Below are 16,802 nucleotides of genomic sequence, written 5' to 3'. Positions count from 1 at the left end.
CACCAATCAGAAAGGAGCGTACGTCGGTACCGTCGTCATAGCAACTGTGAAAGGTGATGTGCATGACATTGGCAAGAATATTGTTGCTGTGGTGCTGGGGTGCAACAATTATAGGTTTCTATTCGTTCAATAAATTAATTATTAATTAATTAATTAATGTTAAGTTGAACTATTCGAAATTTTTCATAAAAACACAAATCCTTCATGGAGATATGTCATCAGCCTTCATGCAAACAGTTTCAATTGATCAATGATTCAGGAGGATAATGAATGCTGTTCGATGTTTTTTAATGTTGCAAATTATAACAAATGCTGCTCTTATTAAGTTTTAATAGTAATAATAATAATTATTATTATAATTATTGTTATTTTTATCATGATGAAGAGTGGTTGACCTTGGGGTGATGACACCGTGTGAAAAGATCATTGAGTCAGTTATCAATGAAAATGCCGGTGAGTTTTTATTCTTTCGTCTGTTTTTCCTTCATTCAATTGTTCACTAACTTGTTCATCCATTTGTTCGTTCGTTCTTTCAGTCATTCTCTAAGCTTTTTTCTCTCTGATTATTCGTTCATTTGGTTGTTCACCAAGTTATTCATTCATTTGTTCGTGTTTCGTTAAGTTTACTTTCAATATATTCATTTATTTGTTTTATTTTTAACACTGTTTACAACAACAACAATAATAATAATAATAATAATAATAATGTAACAAATTATAATTGGATTTTATTTATAGACTTCGTCGGACTTTCCGGTCTGATAACGCCTTCATTGGACGAGATGATACACGTGGCTAAGGAGCTTGAGAGGCGGGGTTTGAAAATACCACTCCTGATTGGCGGAGCCACAACGTCCAAGTGAGTTTCTATTGGCTAGAAATTGTTGCTGTTGTTGTTTGCATTGATAATAGTTAATTTAAAAAGTTGATTAAAAACGAAAATATCTGAAATAAAGAATATTATAACATTTGTCACGATGAGCGCCAGCATTTAAACTAATTTCAATAAAGCAACATTCATAAAGATGAAATGAGTTATAATTAGAACGAACGAATGTGAATGAACTCGCAACTGCTGACCGCGCCACGCCAGGACGCACACTGCCGTCAAGATCGCTCCGAAGTATTCATCGCCCACCATCCACGTGCTCGATGCTTCCAAATCTGTCGTCGTGGTAGGCCTGCCATCCATTCTCTCCATAATTCATTCATTTACTCGTCCACCAATATTTCATTCAATCGCTCCGTATAACCTACATTATTATGCACCATTCATTTGTTTGTTTGTCCATCGGGTCTAACAGAGGATGGATTTGGTGTTTTAAACTGCCTGTGTTTTTTTGCTGTTCAGTAAATGAATTCTTTTCTTTGGGAATAAATAAATCAATCGATTTATTGATCTTGATGGATTGATTGACTGATTGATTGACTGACTGGTTGATTGATTGGCTGATTGATTGGCTGATTGATTGACTGATTGATTGGCTGATTGATTGACTGATTGATTGGCTGATAGATTGGCTGATTGATTGATTGACTGACTGATTAATTGATTGGCTGATTGATTGATTGATTGATTGATTGATTGATTGATTGATTGATTGATTGATTGATTGATTGATTGATTGATTGATTGATTGATTGATTGATTGATTGATTGATTGATTGATTGATTGATTGATTGATTGATTGATTGATTGATTGATTGATTGATTGATTGATTGATTGACTAACTTATTGATTGACTTATTGATTTATTGATTGACTTATTGATTGACTTATTGATTGATTAGCTGATTGATTGATTGATTGTCTGATGAAACAGTGTGGAGCCTTGAAGGATGCTACAAAGCGGGAAGAATTTATTGAGGAGGTCGCCGAAGAGTATGAAGATCTGAGAAACGATCATTATGAATCTTTGAAGGTTATCATGATTATGATGATAATGGTGGTGATGATTATGATTATGACGACATTGGTAATGATGATGACAATGATGAAGATGGTAATGATAGTTTGGGATGATGCAGAATATGATGCTAGAATTAGTCACAATAGAGATGACGATGATGAGGATTTTATTTGTATTCTTTAAAATTCGTTCTCCGTAAAAGGCAGAAAATGTTTCAGCATTCAAAAGATTAAAGGAATAATAATAATTAATGAAATGACATTGAATGATAAAGACGAATGAGAATTATGGAAAAAAACTGCCTGAATGTTGAAAGTAATTGATCAATCAAAATTAGGGTGGCCGTTTAATAGGAAAAAGAAACTGTTTATTAGGGAAAAACCAAACAGCACAGCATAACAAAGGTGTTGAAAGAAGACTAGTGGATGATTGAGATTGAAATAATGAATGATAGTTTTTTAATGTTTCCTTGTTTCCTTAAGAGTTGAAAAGAATGCACTGATTGTTCAGATGAGACTGAATGATTGATAAAAATAGAAAAAAAATGAATGAACAAATTGTTAAGATGACATTGCACATAAAAGAGATATTAGTGGAGAATGCAAAATTAACAAATAGAAATGATTCAGATTATATCATTGCGTAGATAAGGTAGGAGAGGAAAAGGAAATAGATTGAAAGAAAAAATAGATGAAAGAATGAATGATTAGTGATTGAAAAGTGAATTTCAATAAACAGTGTGTAACCAGCAGCTGTTCGTGGTGGAACTGAGTGGCAGGTTGAGGGTGGTGCCTGGAGAGGAATGCTTAATTTTGTGGTGATGAATAAGTGGTGAGGTCATATTTGCGTCTCTCTTGTCTTAAATGATAGCAGGATAACAATGAAAATAATCTTTAAAATTGAAAATCATTAGCTCGGGTGTTTGAGGTCACAGCAAGATTAGAATAGCACTGATGATCTTGGATACGTCTTTAAGCAGTTTCATTATCTGAGCTAACTCACTCACTATCTTTTATTGCTTTACTAAAATGTAAATAATTACATAGATTGTTGTAAAGTTTGTTCGTATTGTACGTGTGACGTTCGATCGGTTTCAAGTTTTATATTCGAACCAAGTCAATGTGGAATTAATTTTCATTAATAACAAGTAGGCGCGAGTCACAAGATTCCTATCGCCCGAGCAAACTGGACAGCGACTGATGTCACTCGTGTCTTTATTGATTAAATTTTTGTTCATCTCGTTGACAGGAACGTGTTTACATCTCATTGGAGGCAGCTAGGCAGAGGAAGTTGAAGATTAATTGGAAGATGGATCCACCAGTTTGTGAGTATTTGTGGTCGTGACGTGGTGAGGAAGACAGTTGGCATGATCTGGTGGAAGATGATGATAATTGTAAATCAGGGGTGGGCAAACGTTTTACTGTGAGGGCCACATTGAGAACTATTTTACCTTTGAAGGGCCGCATATGTATTTAAATAGCAAATTTTTTTGACCTGGGGGAGAATTTTTTCAAGATTTGTGGTTTTTTTTTCTTTGGTCATAATGTCTGACTGACGAACTAAGGCCTCGCTAGTTTGCCTACCTTAGTAGTAGATAGTGATTTGAAAAATAATGATATGCACACCATACAAATACATATAATACCTTAATGTTCTGCTGTCCAACCATCAAGGTCCTCCCTCATTTCTGGGCCGCAGAGATCTGATAAATTATGATCTGAAGAAGTTGCTGCCCTACATTGATTGGAAGGAATTTTTCAATGTCTGGCAGCTGAGAGGAAAGTATCCAAACAGGGGCTACCCGAAGATATTCAACGATCCAACTGTTGGTCAGCTGCTCCTGGTGGTGGTGGTAGTAGTGGGGATGATGGTGGCGTTTATAGTTTTTGCTGATGATTTTGTTACTGCTTTATCTTATTTACAAGAATTAAAGTTGTGTTGTGATTACATTTACAAGTTTTATTGTTCAACTAGCATTACAATTAAAAAATATTATAAGACATAATATTGCCTTACATTAATAAGTTTCAAGCAGTCGTTCATTTTGCACTGCCAAGTGAAACTGCTTCAACATTTGATTCAAACCAAACAACATTATTTTATTGACTTTAACAAATCAATCACTTAATTCAAGACCAACAAATAAATCAAGTAATTCACGTCAACAAATCGATCAGTCAATGAGACAACGCACCTTACATGGACAGGCAAAGAAGCAAAAAAGTTGTTCGATGATGCAGAGTTGATGCTGAACAACATCATCAACCAACAGTCTCTCCAATGTTCAGCCGTCATCGGCTTCTGGAGGGCTCAGAGTTCAGGAGATGACATCAAGCTGTTTGACTGCGTTGGTGATAACAATAACAAACAACATATCTCCACTTTGTACGGAATTAGACAACAAGTTAGCTAGCCATACACATATATATATATGTATATATATATGTGTGTGTGTATATATATATATATATATATATATATATATATATATGTAATATTTTTGGTTTATTTACTTGGTTAGTTAATTGTTAATTTATTTTATTATTTATTTATTCATTCATTTGTTTGTTTATTTACTATTATTATTTATTTCACCAAGTTTTTTTTATCGTGGTTGCGTCATCTCAGGCCGAGAAAGATTCCTCCTCAGAAGATTCTTACATGTGCCTTTCAGATTTTGTGGCTCCAGAAGACAGTGGCGTCCCTGACCACGTCGGCATGTTCGCCGTCAGCTGCCTCAACGTCGACAAATTAATTGCTCAGTTGGTTGAGGAATTTTTACATTTTTTGTAATTAAATTGCTAAAAAAAATGTATACGGTCAGTTAATAATAATTTTAAAATAATAATTTTAATAAATGCTTTGCTGTTTACAACTTTACGTCAACCTAATTTCTTCTGAAGTCAATTCATCATTTTATTATTTGATTTTGTAACATCTATTTATCTCGTCTAAAAATAATTTTTTGATATGTTCATAAATAAACTTGATTAGGTATGAGGCAGATTATGATGATTACCACGTCATCATGGTAAAAGCTCTGGCTGACAGACTGGCTGAGGTCTGCTATCATCTTTCATCATCATCTCAAATCGTTCATCACAAATATGTTTTCATCTTTCGTCACCAACTTGTACTCACTTTCAACGTAGTCTTATTATAATTGTCATCCATGACAATATCATCATTACCATCATCATTGTCGTCATCCTCACCACTGCAGGCATTTGCAGAGGAATTACACGAGCAGGTGCGGAAAGTTCATTGGGGTTATTGCAAGGATGAGAGCTTGCAAGCTAGGGAGCTCCATCAAATTAAGTACCAGGTGATGTGATGATGATGATGAGAATGTGATTGTGATTGTAATGAAGGTTGTGTTGGTAGAGCAATGATGATGATGATGACTCAACTGTTAATGATTACGTGACGTTATTACCATGGTAATAAAATGATGATGAACAAAATTTTTTATATCGCCCTCATCATTTTCATTATCCTAGTCATCATCTTGGAAATAATCATCAGTATTTTTATCGGTACCACCTGCTTCATTGTTATCATTTTTATCACGAGATTTTCATAATTTTGTAATTTATCACCATCCTCACCATCCTATCATTATCATTTCACTACAATCATCATAACCGTCGTCGTCATAACCATCATCATCATTATCATTACCAGGGCATTAGACCCGCCCCTGGCTATCCCAGCCAGCCAGACCACACTGAGAAGGAAACCATGTGGAACCTTTTGGAACCCCAACGATTGGGTAGGTGTCTTGTGGCTGAGGTGGATGTGATGACGACATGACTACCATAATGACGGTTGCTTAAAAGTGAAGGAGATGATGATGGCTTAGTAATAAATAATGAGGCTTGATGACATGATGATGGTGTTTGATGTTGATTATTGAAATGAGCATTGCTAGATAATTAACGTGACGATCGTGTTAGATTTTAAATGTCAGGTACCTCACCGCACGAATGTATGCACACATATATCTCACTACTGAGCAGCGACACGAGTTGAAGACGTTACTGGAGCGAGACAGGAGGATGGAAAAAATGTCAAAAGAGGGTTTTTTATACGGGAGAAAGGGAATTTTGGGAGGTGGGAGATAGTTCAGTTTTTTTCAAGGAATGGGTCAGGTTAATTAACGGTCAAGTTGGTGCCAGATATTATCTACGGGGTTTGATTTAAGGTACATGCAACGATTTCAAAATGAGTGGTATCAATTATGTAATTTCAAATAAAAACGTCAAGCTGGGTAAGATCGTTTAAAGCAAAGGTTAATGATGTTTATGGGCTAATTTGTGAGGGACTTGATGTACTGGTGCTTGCTGAGCCTTGACGTGGTACGGTTGATGATATTTCTGTCAATCTGGCCATGCCGCAAAGGTTTTGTTTCGTGGACTTTGTTAGGTAGCACAATATTGGTCATGGTGGATTGATTGTCTACTTCGGGCAGATTTTGGTGGGAAAAATAGATCTACCATTATTTACCGCATTCAAGGCAGTTTCAGTCAGATTGATAGCTAAAGGATATCAGTTCATTTTAGTGGCTGTATACTGACCGGGTTCAGTACAGGTGCTGCATCGTTCTTTGATGAACTAGTTTTAGTCCTTGAACATATCACAAGGATGAACTCAAGTGTTCTATTGAGGGGTGACTTCAATGTCCATGTTGAGAGAACTTATGATCCGAATACCATTCGTTTATATGAAATATTTGAGATGTTTCAGTTGGTTAACTTGACTTTCCTGTCGTGGACACAATAATTTTTCCAAGTGGAATATTTTCGGATCATAGCTATATACAAGTAGATTACTCAAACAGGTCGTAGGGTCAAGAGACGATTGGTCAGATATGGAAAAAACTAAATGAAGACGAATTCATAAAAGCAGTTCTAAACTCTTCCATTTTTGACCTTGCCGTAGTAATAATGTGGATAAAGAATTTTAATGATGAACTTAGGAATATCATTGACAGGCTTGTACTCGAATGTGTGAATTTTGACAGGGGTGAACGAGCTGCTCCTTGCATTGACGACGATTGTTTGATAACTAAACGCTGTTGCAGAAAGATGGAAAAGCCTTTTAGAAAATGCCCAATTGCTATAAATAGAAATAATTGGGTGACTTTGCTAAAGAATAAAGAAAGAATGTTTTCTGACAAACAAACACAATATAGGAATAACTTGATCAGGACAAAAAGCACTTTCAAGAATAGATGGCAAATTGTCAACAAGATTTTGTTTAGAAGTAAAAGTAGCAAATTGTCAGTTGGTGATGTTACGCTCACTTCTCAACAGTTTTTAAAATATTTTTAAGATAAAATAGAAAAGATTATTCAAACTACAAAAACCGCTTTCCGTCCTTTTTTAGAAGAAAGCCGAACACATGGCAGTTGTTTGTTTTTAGCGTTTCCGGTGATTTCTGAGGCTGAGTTGAAAGAAATCATTCTTTTCTTTTCATCAAAAACTGGTGCTCTTGATATTATGCCTACACATATCTTTTAAAGATACATAAATCTGTTCATCTGTTCTCTTACCAGCTTTATGAATTTTCGTTTGAAAATGGGTAAATTTTCCACAGCATGACATGGTTCTTCCGATTCTGAAAAAAAACTAGTTGTGATACCAATGAAATTTCGAATTACAGGCCGATATCCAACTCATCGTTTGTTTCCAAGATAATGGAACGAGTTGAAGAAAAATTTCTTTTACCGTAAAATGGTCTGATGCTGGTTCTACAATTAGGTTATTGAAGGTTCCATTCAACTGTGAAAGAAATGCTGCAGGTTTTATCAAGCTTGTTTGCTACGATGGACAATCAGAATATTACCTTGATGGCGTTCCTTGACGTGGCGTCTGCATTCGACTATGTTGACCACGGTACACTATTGAAGTGGTTACGTTTGAGCTGCGGGATTGTAGATGGTGCACGTGCATGTTTTGAGTCTTATTTGACAAACCGTACACTACAATTTACTTTTGAGAATGTGCTGTCTGATGCTTCAAAGATCAACTATGGAGTTCCACAGGTTTCAGTCGTGGGACCACTTCTGTTCATATAATATATACATCTGATGTGATCAAGATCATTGGTTTTCATAGATTCTTCTGCCTTGCCTTTGTTGATGATATTCAAGTGTCATTCAGAGTTGATGCATTTGCCAAATGTTTAGAGAAAGTTTGGGTGGGCATGGATGTCATGCAACTCATTAAATCTTAATCGATGCAAAACACAGATACTTCCGGTTGGCATCTGGCAGCAATTGTCGAAGCTTCGTATTAACTCTACTGAAGCTGGTAATGTTATTATACCATTCAGTCAAACAGCAACTAATTGGGGTGTTTTGCTTGACTGATGCGATCTTTCGATGAAAGATCGCATCAAAGCAATATTAATTTTGTGCAATATTTTCCTTAGAAATTTATATCGGATCGGACCTTGGTTGGATAGATCAATTATGGAAACATTGGTGCACGCTTTTATAATTTCTCTTTTGGACTATTGTAAGTGCTTGTTGTACAAATTTCTAGATAAATCAATTGATGTTCTTCAATCGATTCAGAATAGGGCTGCAAAGGTTAAAATTCGACCATGTAACTCCAATCCCGAATGAACTACATTGGTTGATGGTCGAAAAAAGAATAATTTTTAAAATTGGTGTGATTGTCTTCAAAGCATTTAATGGTCTAGCACCGGAATATTTAGTTGATAAGTTCACCAGGAAAGTATTTGCAACAGTTTCTCATCTCAGATCAAACGATAGTGTTTTGTTGGTGGTGCCGGTGACGAAATTACATACTGGTTATCGAAATATTGCTGTAACTTGCCTTCATCATTAAGAAGATTTGAACTGTTTTTTACATCGTGCAAAATAGAATTGAAAACATTCTATTTTCATAGTAGTTAAATTAAACTGTTTTTGATTTGTCACATACAGTTTATTTGAATTTGAGAGCGTCCGTGAGAATATTTAATGAGTGCTATATATAAATGATCTATGATATAAATGATATATATATATATATATATATATATATATATATATATATATATATCACATTCCATACATACTCATTTCCAAAATCAAATGAACATTCACATGTCAAAATCTACAAACGAATATAAAGACTTGATAACTGACGACAAACGTACCAACTCTCATCAAACTTACATGCCAACTGGTAACACACATACACACCATTTCACTGCGAACATACACATACTAACCATAAAAAATTATTAATAATCAACAAATATTTCGACAACGCAGTGTACTCGCCAAAATACAGCTTCATTCATGAAACACATTACTTTAAACGTATGCTAATGTAGTTGGACATCAATAGTCTAGGGGTGGTTGGTGTAGTAAAATTTTGTATTTTGTTGCTAGTCCAGTTGTAAATTATTCAGACGTCTATGATACACACCACCAGACACAACACTTACCATTAAAATGGCCACAAGCATCATCAAATGACGACAAACATACACACCTTCTCATATCAATCAAACACACCAACTTACCTCAAACACAGGTATCCACCTGACAGAATCCCTGGCCATGACACCAGCTGCATCAGTTAGTGGTTTGTACTTTGCACATGCCAAGTCTACGTACTTCAGTACTGGCAAAATTACGAAGGAGCAGGTTTGTCGATAGATTGGTTGATTTTTTCGTTAAATGATTGATTTATTTATTGCTTTATTAATGGCAGAATGATTGGTTGATTGTTTTAATTATCGACAAGTTCTCGTTTTAATAGTCATGAATAGGGTTGTTAGCAACGCTCCTCGGCGCAGCTTGAGGTCTAAGACAAGGCAGGTCGACTTGAAATTTCAAGCCGAACCAATCCAAGCTGAGAAAAAAGAAAGCTATTGGCAGCGATATTGTCGGAACAAAATTGAAAAACGAAGTTTCACCAACTAAATTTCGAGATTACAATGAAGTCAAAAAAATAAAAAAACCTATTTTTGGATTTTTAAATTACTTTTTTGGCTGCATCAGCTAGCCGCAGTTTCAACCAGTCAAGTTGTAGCTTGAATATCTTCATCATAAACCTAGTCAAATCCGCTTGTAACGCAAAGAAAAGCATAATTGGTCTTTTCAACTCGGCTCGGTTCAGCCCATATATTTTCATTATTCTTTTTTAAAATCATAATTTGTATATTTTTGTTTATCTAAATCTCACTTTGCATCCGATTTGACATATTACTTCCATTTTCACATACACTACCCTCTTCGCTGACACTACCATCAGTTTTTTGTTAACATCGCAAACAGGTTGAAGACTACTCACGCAGGAAAGGTACCCCATTCGCCAGCATTGAAAAATGGTTGCTGCCTGTGTTAGCATACGATCCGGATTAATTCATGTCGTAATCCAGATCATCTAAAGTCATATCGACAACAAGCATTATGTCCATTATTTAGGCAGTAAAATATTTAGGAGGAGAAATGATGAAAGTAATATCAATGTTGGAACATGTACAAGATATTGAACTAAAAAATATTTCAGCGCCCGTGTTGTCACTCAATCTGCTTTTTTATCATATCATTCTTAGACATATTATTGGTACGGATGTAAATTAGTTAGCTTCATTTTCGAACGAATTAGCGATAATTTAAATCTGCCAATCCATTCACACAACTGTGCTCATAATCAACATATCAGGTCTCACAGGCCCTTGTTTTATTCTTACCGCTGACGGCCGTGTCTACGCTTATAACCTTTTATGTTAATTCAGAACTATAAATGTGAATAGCATATGTTAATTAGCACTTAAATTTTGCTATGAGTTGTACAATAGTAATAGATAAGTGTTTATTATTATTATTATTATTATTATTAACGGGGTTTAAAGTGGTTCAGAAGACTATGGTCTGTGTAAGAACCACTACTAATTAGATCTCCTAATATCCTATCTGTCCGAGTTTGGCTTTGAAGCTGTTGAGTGAATTCGCAGAGACTGCATCATCGCTTAGCTCGTTCCAGGCGTTGACCACTCTACTACTGAAGAATCTGCTCTTTATTTTTCCATCCGAGTTTTTGAATATCTTAAATCAGTGTCCTCGTAGTTTATCACTGTTTACTAGCCTGAAAAATCTCGAGTATGGTGTTGTTTCCCTATTCGTGATCAATTTATATGTTTGGATTAGATCTCCTCTGCATCTTCTTTTTTTCAATGTCAAGTCGCATTTTTTCAATCTCTCATCGTATTCCATTTTTCCGATTCCTCTAATCATTCTTGTGGCTCTACGCTGTACTTTTTCCAAAACTTTCTTATCTTTCTGCATATATGGGCTCCATGCTTGAACACAGTACTCCAGATGAGGTCTGACCAGGGTTTTATATAGTTTCAGTATAATATGCTTCTCTCTGCTGACCATTGTTCTTCTTATAAATCCCAAGATCGTATTGGCTCTGGCCGCTGCAGCTGTACATTGTCTTGACGGTTTTGTGCTTTGATGAACAATGATTCCTAGATCCTTTTCTTCCTCTGTCGATCGTAGTTCTCTTTCACCAATTTTATATTCATATCTAGCGTTCTTCCTCCCTAAGTGCATAACTGCGCATTTGTCAACGTTGAAAAGCATTTGCCAGTCCTTGGACAAAATTATTTTTGCGTTCAAACCTGGTTTTCATGTGTTCTACCTTCTAGCGTAAAACGCTGCACTGCTACAATGTGAGCCACTCTGACTTCCAAATGTATTATGAATATCATCATAGTTTTAATTATAGTATTTTCTATCTAAAATATGCTTGGAAGGCACAAACAACACAGCAGTTACATGTGAATAGGCGTGAATCAAACGCATCAAAAGCATTGGAAGTGATAAATGGGGATTTCTTTGCTGTCGAGCTTGGCATCCGCAACATCGGGACCAGGCGCGTTAACCAACACACCATTTCACCTCTCATTCGTTTCTTACGACGAATTAATATAACATATTTGTAAAATTTAAATTTTGAAATTATTTTGACATTAATTAGATGGAATGAAAACGAAAAGAATATAATAATACATTATAATATAAAACTTATTCTACACAAAAAAATTCAAACACCAGCGATCGAATTATATTTTGTCAATGATCCTTAAACTGTAACAATATAGAACACATGATATAACGATAATAATGAAATTCATATACATGTTATTGTATGTACGCTTATATCGAGAGTAAATTGAATATATTCCATACATTTATGTATGTATGTAATTATTTATTGGGCTGAGTCCACTAATAATGTTATGTTATGGTATATGTAACAATAATATGGAATTTCTTATATATATTTATTGTCACATGTCTCAAGTTTGTATATATTGTTCTATGGCCGTGTGCGTATATAATAAATAAACGCAACATGAAATATTGAATCGTTGGTAGTTGAACGTTCGTGTGCTTCTTTGTTTGTGTTTATCATTTGGTGTTATTAGGATTTCTTTACATAGTTTGATCGTATTGTAATACGAAATTATATGTAGATTGTGTCTATTTTATTTTATATTTTTGTGATTAGCGCTAAACATTAATTTTGCTGTTGAGAATGGAACAACCACCGACGCCAAGTAAGACGTGGGGTTTGACGCCGTACGAGTTGCACCGGACGCCGCAAGAAGCAGTTACTGATAATACGGAGATTGCTGTGTCCCCGAGAAGTTTGCACAACGAACTCATGTGTCCAATTTGTTTGGATATGTTGAAGAACACGATGACCACTAAGGAGTGCTTGCATAGGTTATTCAATGGTTTTCGTTTTTAAAAATATTAATAATTAATAATAATATAATAATTTAGGATAATAATAACAATAAGTGAGACCAAAAAACACAGGAACTGAAGTTCAGAAATAATCAGCAGATGTTTAACTACTGCTTACTTGAGTATGTATGTGATATATGACAATGTTAAATAAATGATGTGCATTGGAAAAACATAGACTCTAAGCTTGGGTAATGTCCAAACACAATTTTGAGCCGACACATGTGCACTTTGGTTTTGCTGATGTTGACTTTGAATCCATGATCGTCCAGTCTGGTGTTCCAATTTTCAAACATCTGTGCTGCATTCGGGTCAGACGTGGCTGTTAAAATGATATCATCAGCATATATTAGATTCCAAATGCAATTTTTCCACTGTAGCAAGCATTTTATTGTTGTTAATATGAAAGCTGAACTAATAAGTGCAACAATGTTTTCACGAACATTTCCTTCATACTTGTCAGATGTATAAAAGCATGGTTGGTTTTATGTAGATAATAGAAAGAGGAGAGAAATCAGAGTGGATGCTTTCTTTTATTGACATTTTCAATCTGAAAATTTCATGTCAGAACTTGTTCTGTTTGGCATTTAATCTCAGTTTTCCCACCTCTTTTTACAAGTGGTATTGTAAATTAGTTTCCCTTTCATGTTGCTTAAAAAGAGTTGGGAGGCAGATCAATTTTATTGGGTTTTTACACACTCTGTTTATAAAATAATGTTCATCATATTTACCATTATAATGCTGATAAATATTTTTTGTGAACACTGATATAGTAGCTTTTGATTGGATATTTTGAAGGGGAAGTGAAATTTATTTGCCAAGTCATAATTCTATGCAAATGTGGAGGGCTAACACATCTATCCAACAATTTAATTTCTAAAATAATAAATGACAAAATTTTTGTATGAAACATATTTTATAAAATTTGATTTAAAGGTTCTGTCAGGAATGCATCATTACAGCCTTGAGAAGTGGTAACAAAGAATGTCCAACTTGTCGTAAAAAGTTGATTTCAAAGAGGTCGTTGAGGCCTGATCCAAACTTCGATGCTCTCATATCCAAAATCTACCCCTGTCGAGATGAATATGATGCCCACCAGGAACGTGTCCTGGCTAAGTTGAAGCAGACAATGAACCCTGCTGCCCTCACTCAAAACATTGAAGAAGGTTTAAGACAGCAGGCACTCAGTCGAAACCAGAGGAAGAAAGTGACTGATTCCGAATCAAATGACACACCCCGCAAACACCATGGCAACTCGGATGAATCTGCCGGTGAGAACTCGATGTGTGGAGACGTGTCTTCGGAGGGGCCATCGACTGGAAGACCCACAAACAAATCACCACCAGAGATTGAACTGGTCTTCAAGCCTCATCCATCTCATTCTGATTCAAATTCCACTCAAGTTAGGTACATCAAAACAACCTCAAATGCTTCAAGTTAGTTCTTTATTCACTATTTCATCCATTGTTCTGATACATTAAAAGCTGATTTTAAATTCATTTTTCATTTTGTTAACATTAAATTTTTCAAGTAGACAAAATTAAACTTCACAAAAAACCAAGTATTTTTCTTGATAATTTTTTACTCAACTTTTCTCCTGCCTTCCCATAGATGCAGGTTTGGGATCTTTAAATTACTCTTTCCATCTTTACAAGCTGATCTTTTGATTCTTAAAACTAAATTATGCATGTCTGTCCTCTTTTTTTTATGATTTGCCACAGTAGCATGTTGAAAGAATTTCAAAATTTTTGACCATCCAACAAAATGAACTTTTTAAAAAAGTATAAAATGATTTTTGAGTGAAATAATTTAAGACTTATTGCAAATTGCACACGACATTCAGTTGAACACCTATCAAAGTATTTAGCGATGAGAATTGCATTGGAGAAGCAACAGATCAATCCTGGTGCCAGTTAGTTCAACTTTCATTTCAAATTTCGTTTCAAGTTACTTTCATGATCTCTCATTATCAGTTCATCTTTGAAATGGTTTTTTATCACCACACTTGCATCTGTTTGCATTCGCCCACTTATCATTACATTTTCGTGTGCATACTAATTAACTTAATTAATTAGCTACACTACCATCTACAAAACATCGCCGGCACCACAAACCACCATCTTCACGAACCACCAACATCACAACCACCATCGTCACGAACAACCATCATTGCGAACCACCAACGTCACGAATCACCAGCAAAAACACAAAAACTTTCAATAACAAAAATTCACCACTCCCGCACAGGAATCCTTAGCAACCCTCCGAGTGACAAGTACAACATCTTCATCTCTACCAGCCTGGCCGAAGGCCTCCTTTTGCTACCTGGCAACCTTTCCCTGGCTCAAACATCAGAGAAATATTGGCACTCCACCAAACCTATGGTTCTTTATTATGCCCTGGACCTGCAAGCCTGCTGATGAATTATTATTATTAAGAAACGGTTTTATTGATGTTGTTCATTTGTATTGTAACTATGTTCATTCTAATGAGCCCAACGACGTGTTATCCTCGGATAAGTTTCATTCTGATTTAATAAAAGTTTTCATGACTTGACTTTGTCAGGCGGCACATTTAGATTAATTAATTATTAAAATATGGGCTGGGTGTTTAATTTTAAATGGCTTTTTTCGTTCACTTATTTCATCCGTTGACAATCTCAAACGTTTCCCATCAATGTTTCTGTCAAGATGGTCTCGTCATCTTCATCACCGCCACTTCATTATCCTTTACAATTAGTTATTGTAATTATTAGTATCATTATCGGCCATCAGCATTACTTATTTCATAATTGCTGATGCTGTTTTCATAAGATAATCAAATTCAATAAGAACAAATTAGCCTGTTTATTTCTTGTGAAATGTTATTGTTTCTTCTGAAAATTTTTCTATAAATGATACTCTGCAGTATTTATTCCCTGGTTTATCATCAAAATTATGTTTGCGTGTCCTCGGTCGATCGATATTGATCGGTACCGGTAAATAAAATTTCGGTAGCGATAAATAAAAAGTCGGTACCGGTAAATACAACAACAACAACACACGTTTAGACGACATTTTCCCCGAGATCGGAGGTTGCCGTTTGTCTACCTATGATGAAACCGAAATACCCCTCGACGCCATTCTGAGGGCCATTGTCACTTCTGTCATCATAAGTAATTTATTTGGCTAATTTTTACGCAGGACGACCTTCCTTACGCAACCACAGTTATAAGCGGTGGGTCTAGCCTTTGATGATCCAACATCACTCACAAGGCAGTGAGGGTCAGTTTAATGTCATAACCTGGACAGTACCGGTAAATGATTTTAAAATATCATTTTTTTGCCAATTTTCAATTTTGATGGTCAAACGTTTAAACTTTAAACGCATATGAGCACAAGTTCAATGAGCCACCGTATGTAACTAAATACAGATAAAGTCCATAAATACGTTGTGAGATGAAAATGTAAAATCGTGAACGCAGAGCTTTATTAGTAGTTCATCTATCAGTTCCAGCTGATGGGGTGTTAATTGCTCATAAATTCAAAGTAAATAGTGTAGTTACATCAATTTCAAAGCAACTAAGATGAGAATATCAGAAGGATGAGTTTGGCGTAACAAAATTATCATCGCTTCAAATCATTTTTTTATGCTTTTATAAAATATTAAATTCCCTCACTCTCTCTCTTTATATATATATATATATACAGCTATTTAAAAATGTTACAACATTGCGGGCTTTGTTCATTTTGCAATTTCAAATTGGACGATGCCTGCACTGCTGTGATATTTTAAAACAACGACATATCAGATAGTCTCGACCGCTGCAGTGGTCAAATTCTTACTTGTTGTTACCTTTATTATCTTGCTATATTTGTAATCTTGGAATTGTAAGCCATAGAGGATTGTAAAGAGATATCGAATCTATGCTTTGATTTCGCTGTGAAAACAAAGACACAAAGACGGAACAATACTATATAACTTTATAGATGATGGCACTTGATGCCAAAAAAAGCTTTTCTGTAGTAATAACGTTATTAATCATGTTTTGTCAAAAATGCCAAATATTTAAAGTTTTTTATTTAACCTTAATAAAATTCATCAAGTTGATAAAAGTCTCGTTAG

At 35.1% G+C, this 16,802-nt stretch overlaps 2 protein-coding genes across 2 annotated transcripts in view; both read left to right on the top strand.

Annotated features, from left to right (window-relative positions):
• The window catches only part of HELRODRAFT_63136 (hypothetical protein), a gene marked incomplete at both ends in the record, with an annotated part of 34,133 nt that extends 23,835 nt beyond the window's left edge, over window positions 1-10,298 (top strand). The window contains 14 exons of the mRNA XM_009011717.1: window positions 18-114; window positions 386-453; window positions 739-859; window positions 1,094-1,175; window positions 1,826-1,924; window positions 3,161-3,236; window positions 3,586-3,741; window positions 4,120-4,316; window positions 4,541-4,674; window positions 4,907-4,973; window positions 5,136-5,237; window positions 5,597-5,684; window positions 9,466-9,578; window positions 10,212-10,298. Of these exons, the coding sequence (XP_009009965.1) occupies window positions 18-114; window positions 386-453; window positions 739-859; window positions 1,094-1,175; window positions 1,826-1,924; window positions 3,161-3,236; window positions 3,586-3,741; window positions 4,120-4,316; window positions 4,541-4,674; window positions 4,907-4,973; window positions 5,136-5,237; window positions 5,597-5,684; window positions 9,466-9,578; window positions 10,212-10,298 (1,487 nt within the window). The remainder of the gene's footprint in view (window positions 1-17; window positions 115-385; window positions 454-738; window positions 860-1,093; window positions 1,176-1,825; window positions 1,925-3,160; window positions 3,237-3,585; window positions 3,742-4,119; window positions 4,317-4,540; window positions 4,675-4,906; window positions 4,974-5,135; window positions 5,238-5,596; window positions 5,685-9,465; window positions 9,579-10,211) is intronic.
• Window positions 10,299-12,323: 2,025 nt separating this feature from the next.
• HELRODRAFT_184809 (hypothetical protein) lies at window positions 12,324-15,723 on the top strand. The gene is made up of 4 exons (XM_009010440.1): window positions 12,324-12,674; window positions 13,635-14,134; window positions 14,542-14,610; window positions 14,946-15,723. The coding sequence occupies exons 1-4, from the start codon at window positions 12,484-12,486 to the stop codon at window positions 15,116-15,118; spliced, it is 933 nt and encodes a 310-aa protein (XP_009008688.1). The 5' UTR covers window positions 12,324-12,483; the 3' UTR covers window positions 15,119-15,723.
• Window positions 15,724-16,802: the final 1,079 nt, after the last annotated feature.

The sequence above is a fragment of the Helobdella robusta genome (assembly GCF_000326865.2).
Source record: "Helobdella robusta unplaced genomic scaffold HELROscaffold_1, whole genome shotgun sequence".
In the NCBI taxonomy this organism is placed as follows: Eukaryota; Metazoa; Annelida; class Clitellata; order Rhynchobdellida; family Glossiphoniidae; genus Helobdella; species Helobdella robusta.
The sequence above is the reverse complement of the archived record's forward strand: the minus strand, read 5'-3'. Positions and strand labels throughout refer to the sequence as shown.

Bases quoted from the DNA above. Each gene is read 5' to 3' on its own strand.
- HELRODRAFT_184809 (XM_009010440.1), top strand. From the start codon at position 12,484: ATGGAACAACCACCGACGCCAAGTAAGACGTGGGGTTTGACGCCGTAC. The intron at 12,675-13,634 runs GTTATTCAATGG...TTTGATTTAAAG, and splicing joins ACTAAGGAGTGCTTGCATAG to GTTCTGTCAGGAATGCATCA. The intron at 14,611-14,945 runs GTTAGTTCAACT...ACTCCCGCACAG, and splicing joins ACAGATCAATCCTGGTGCCA to GAATCCTTAGCAACCCTCCG.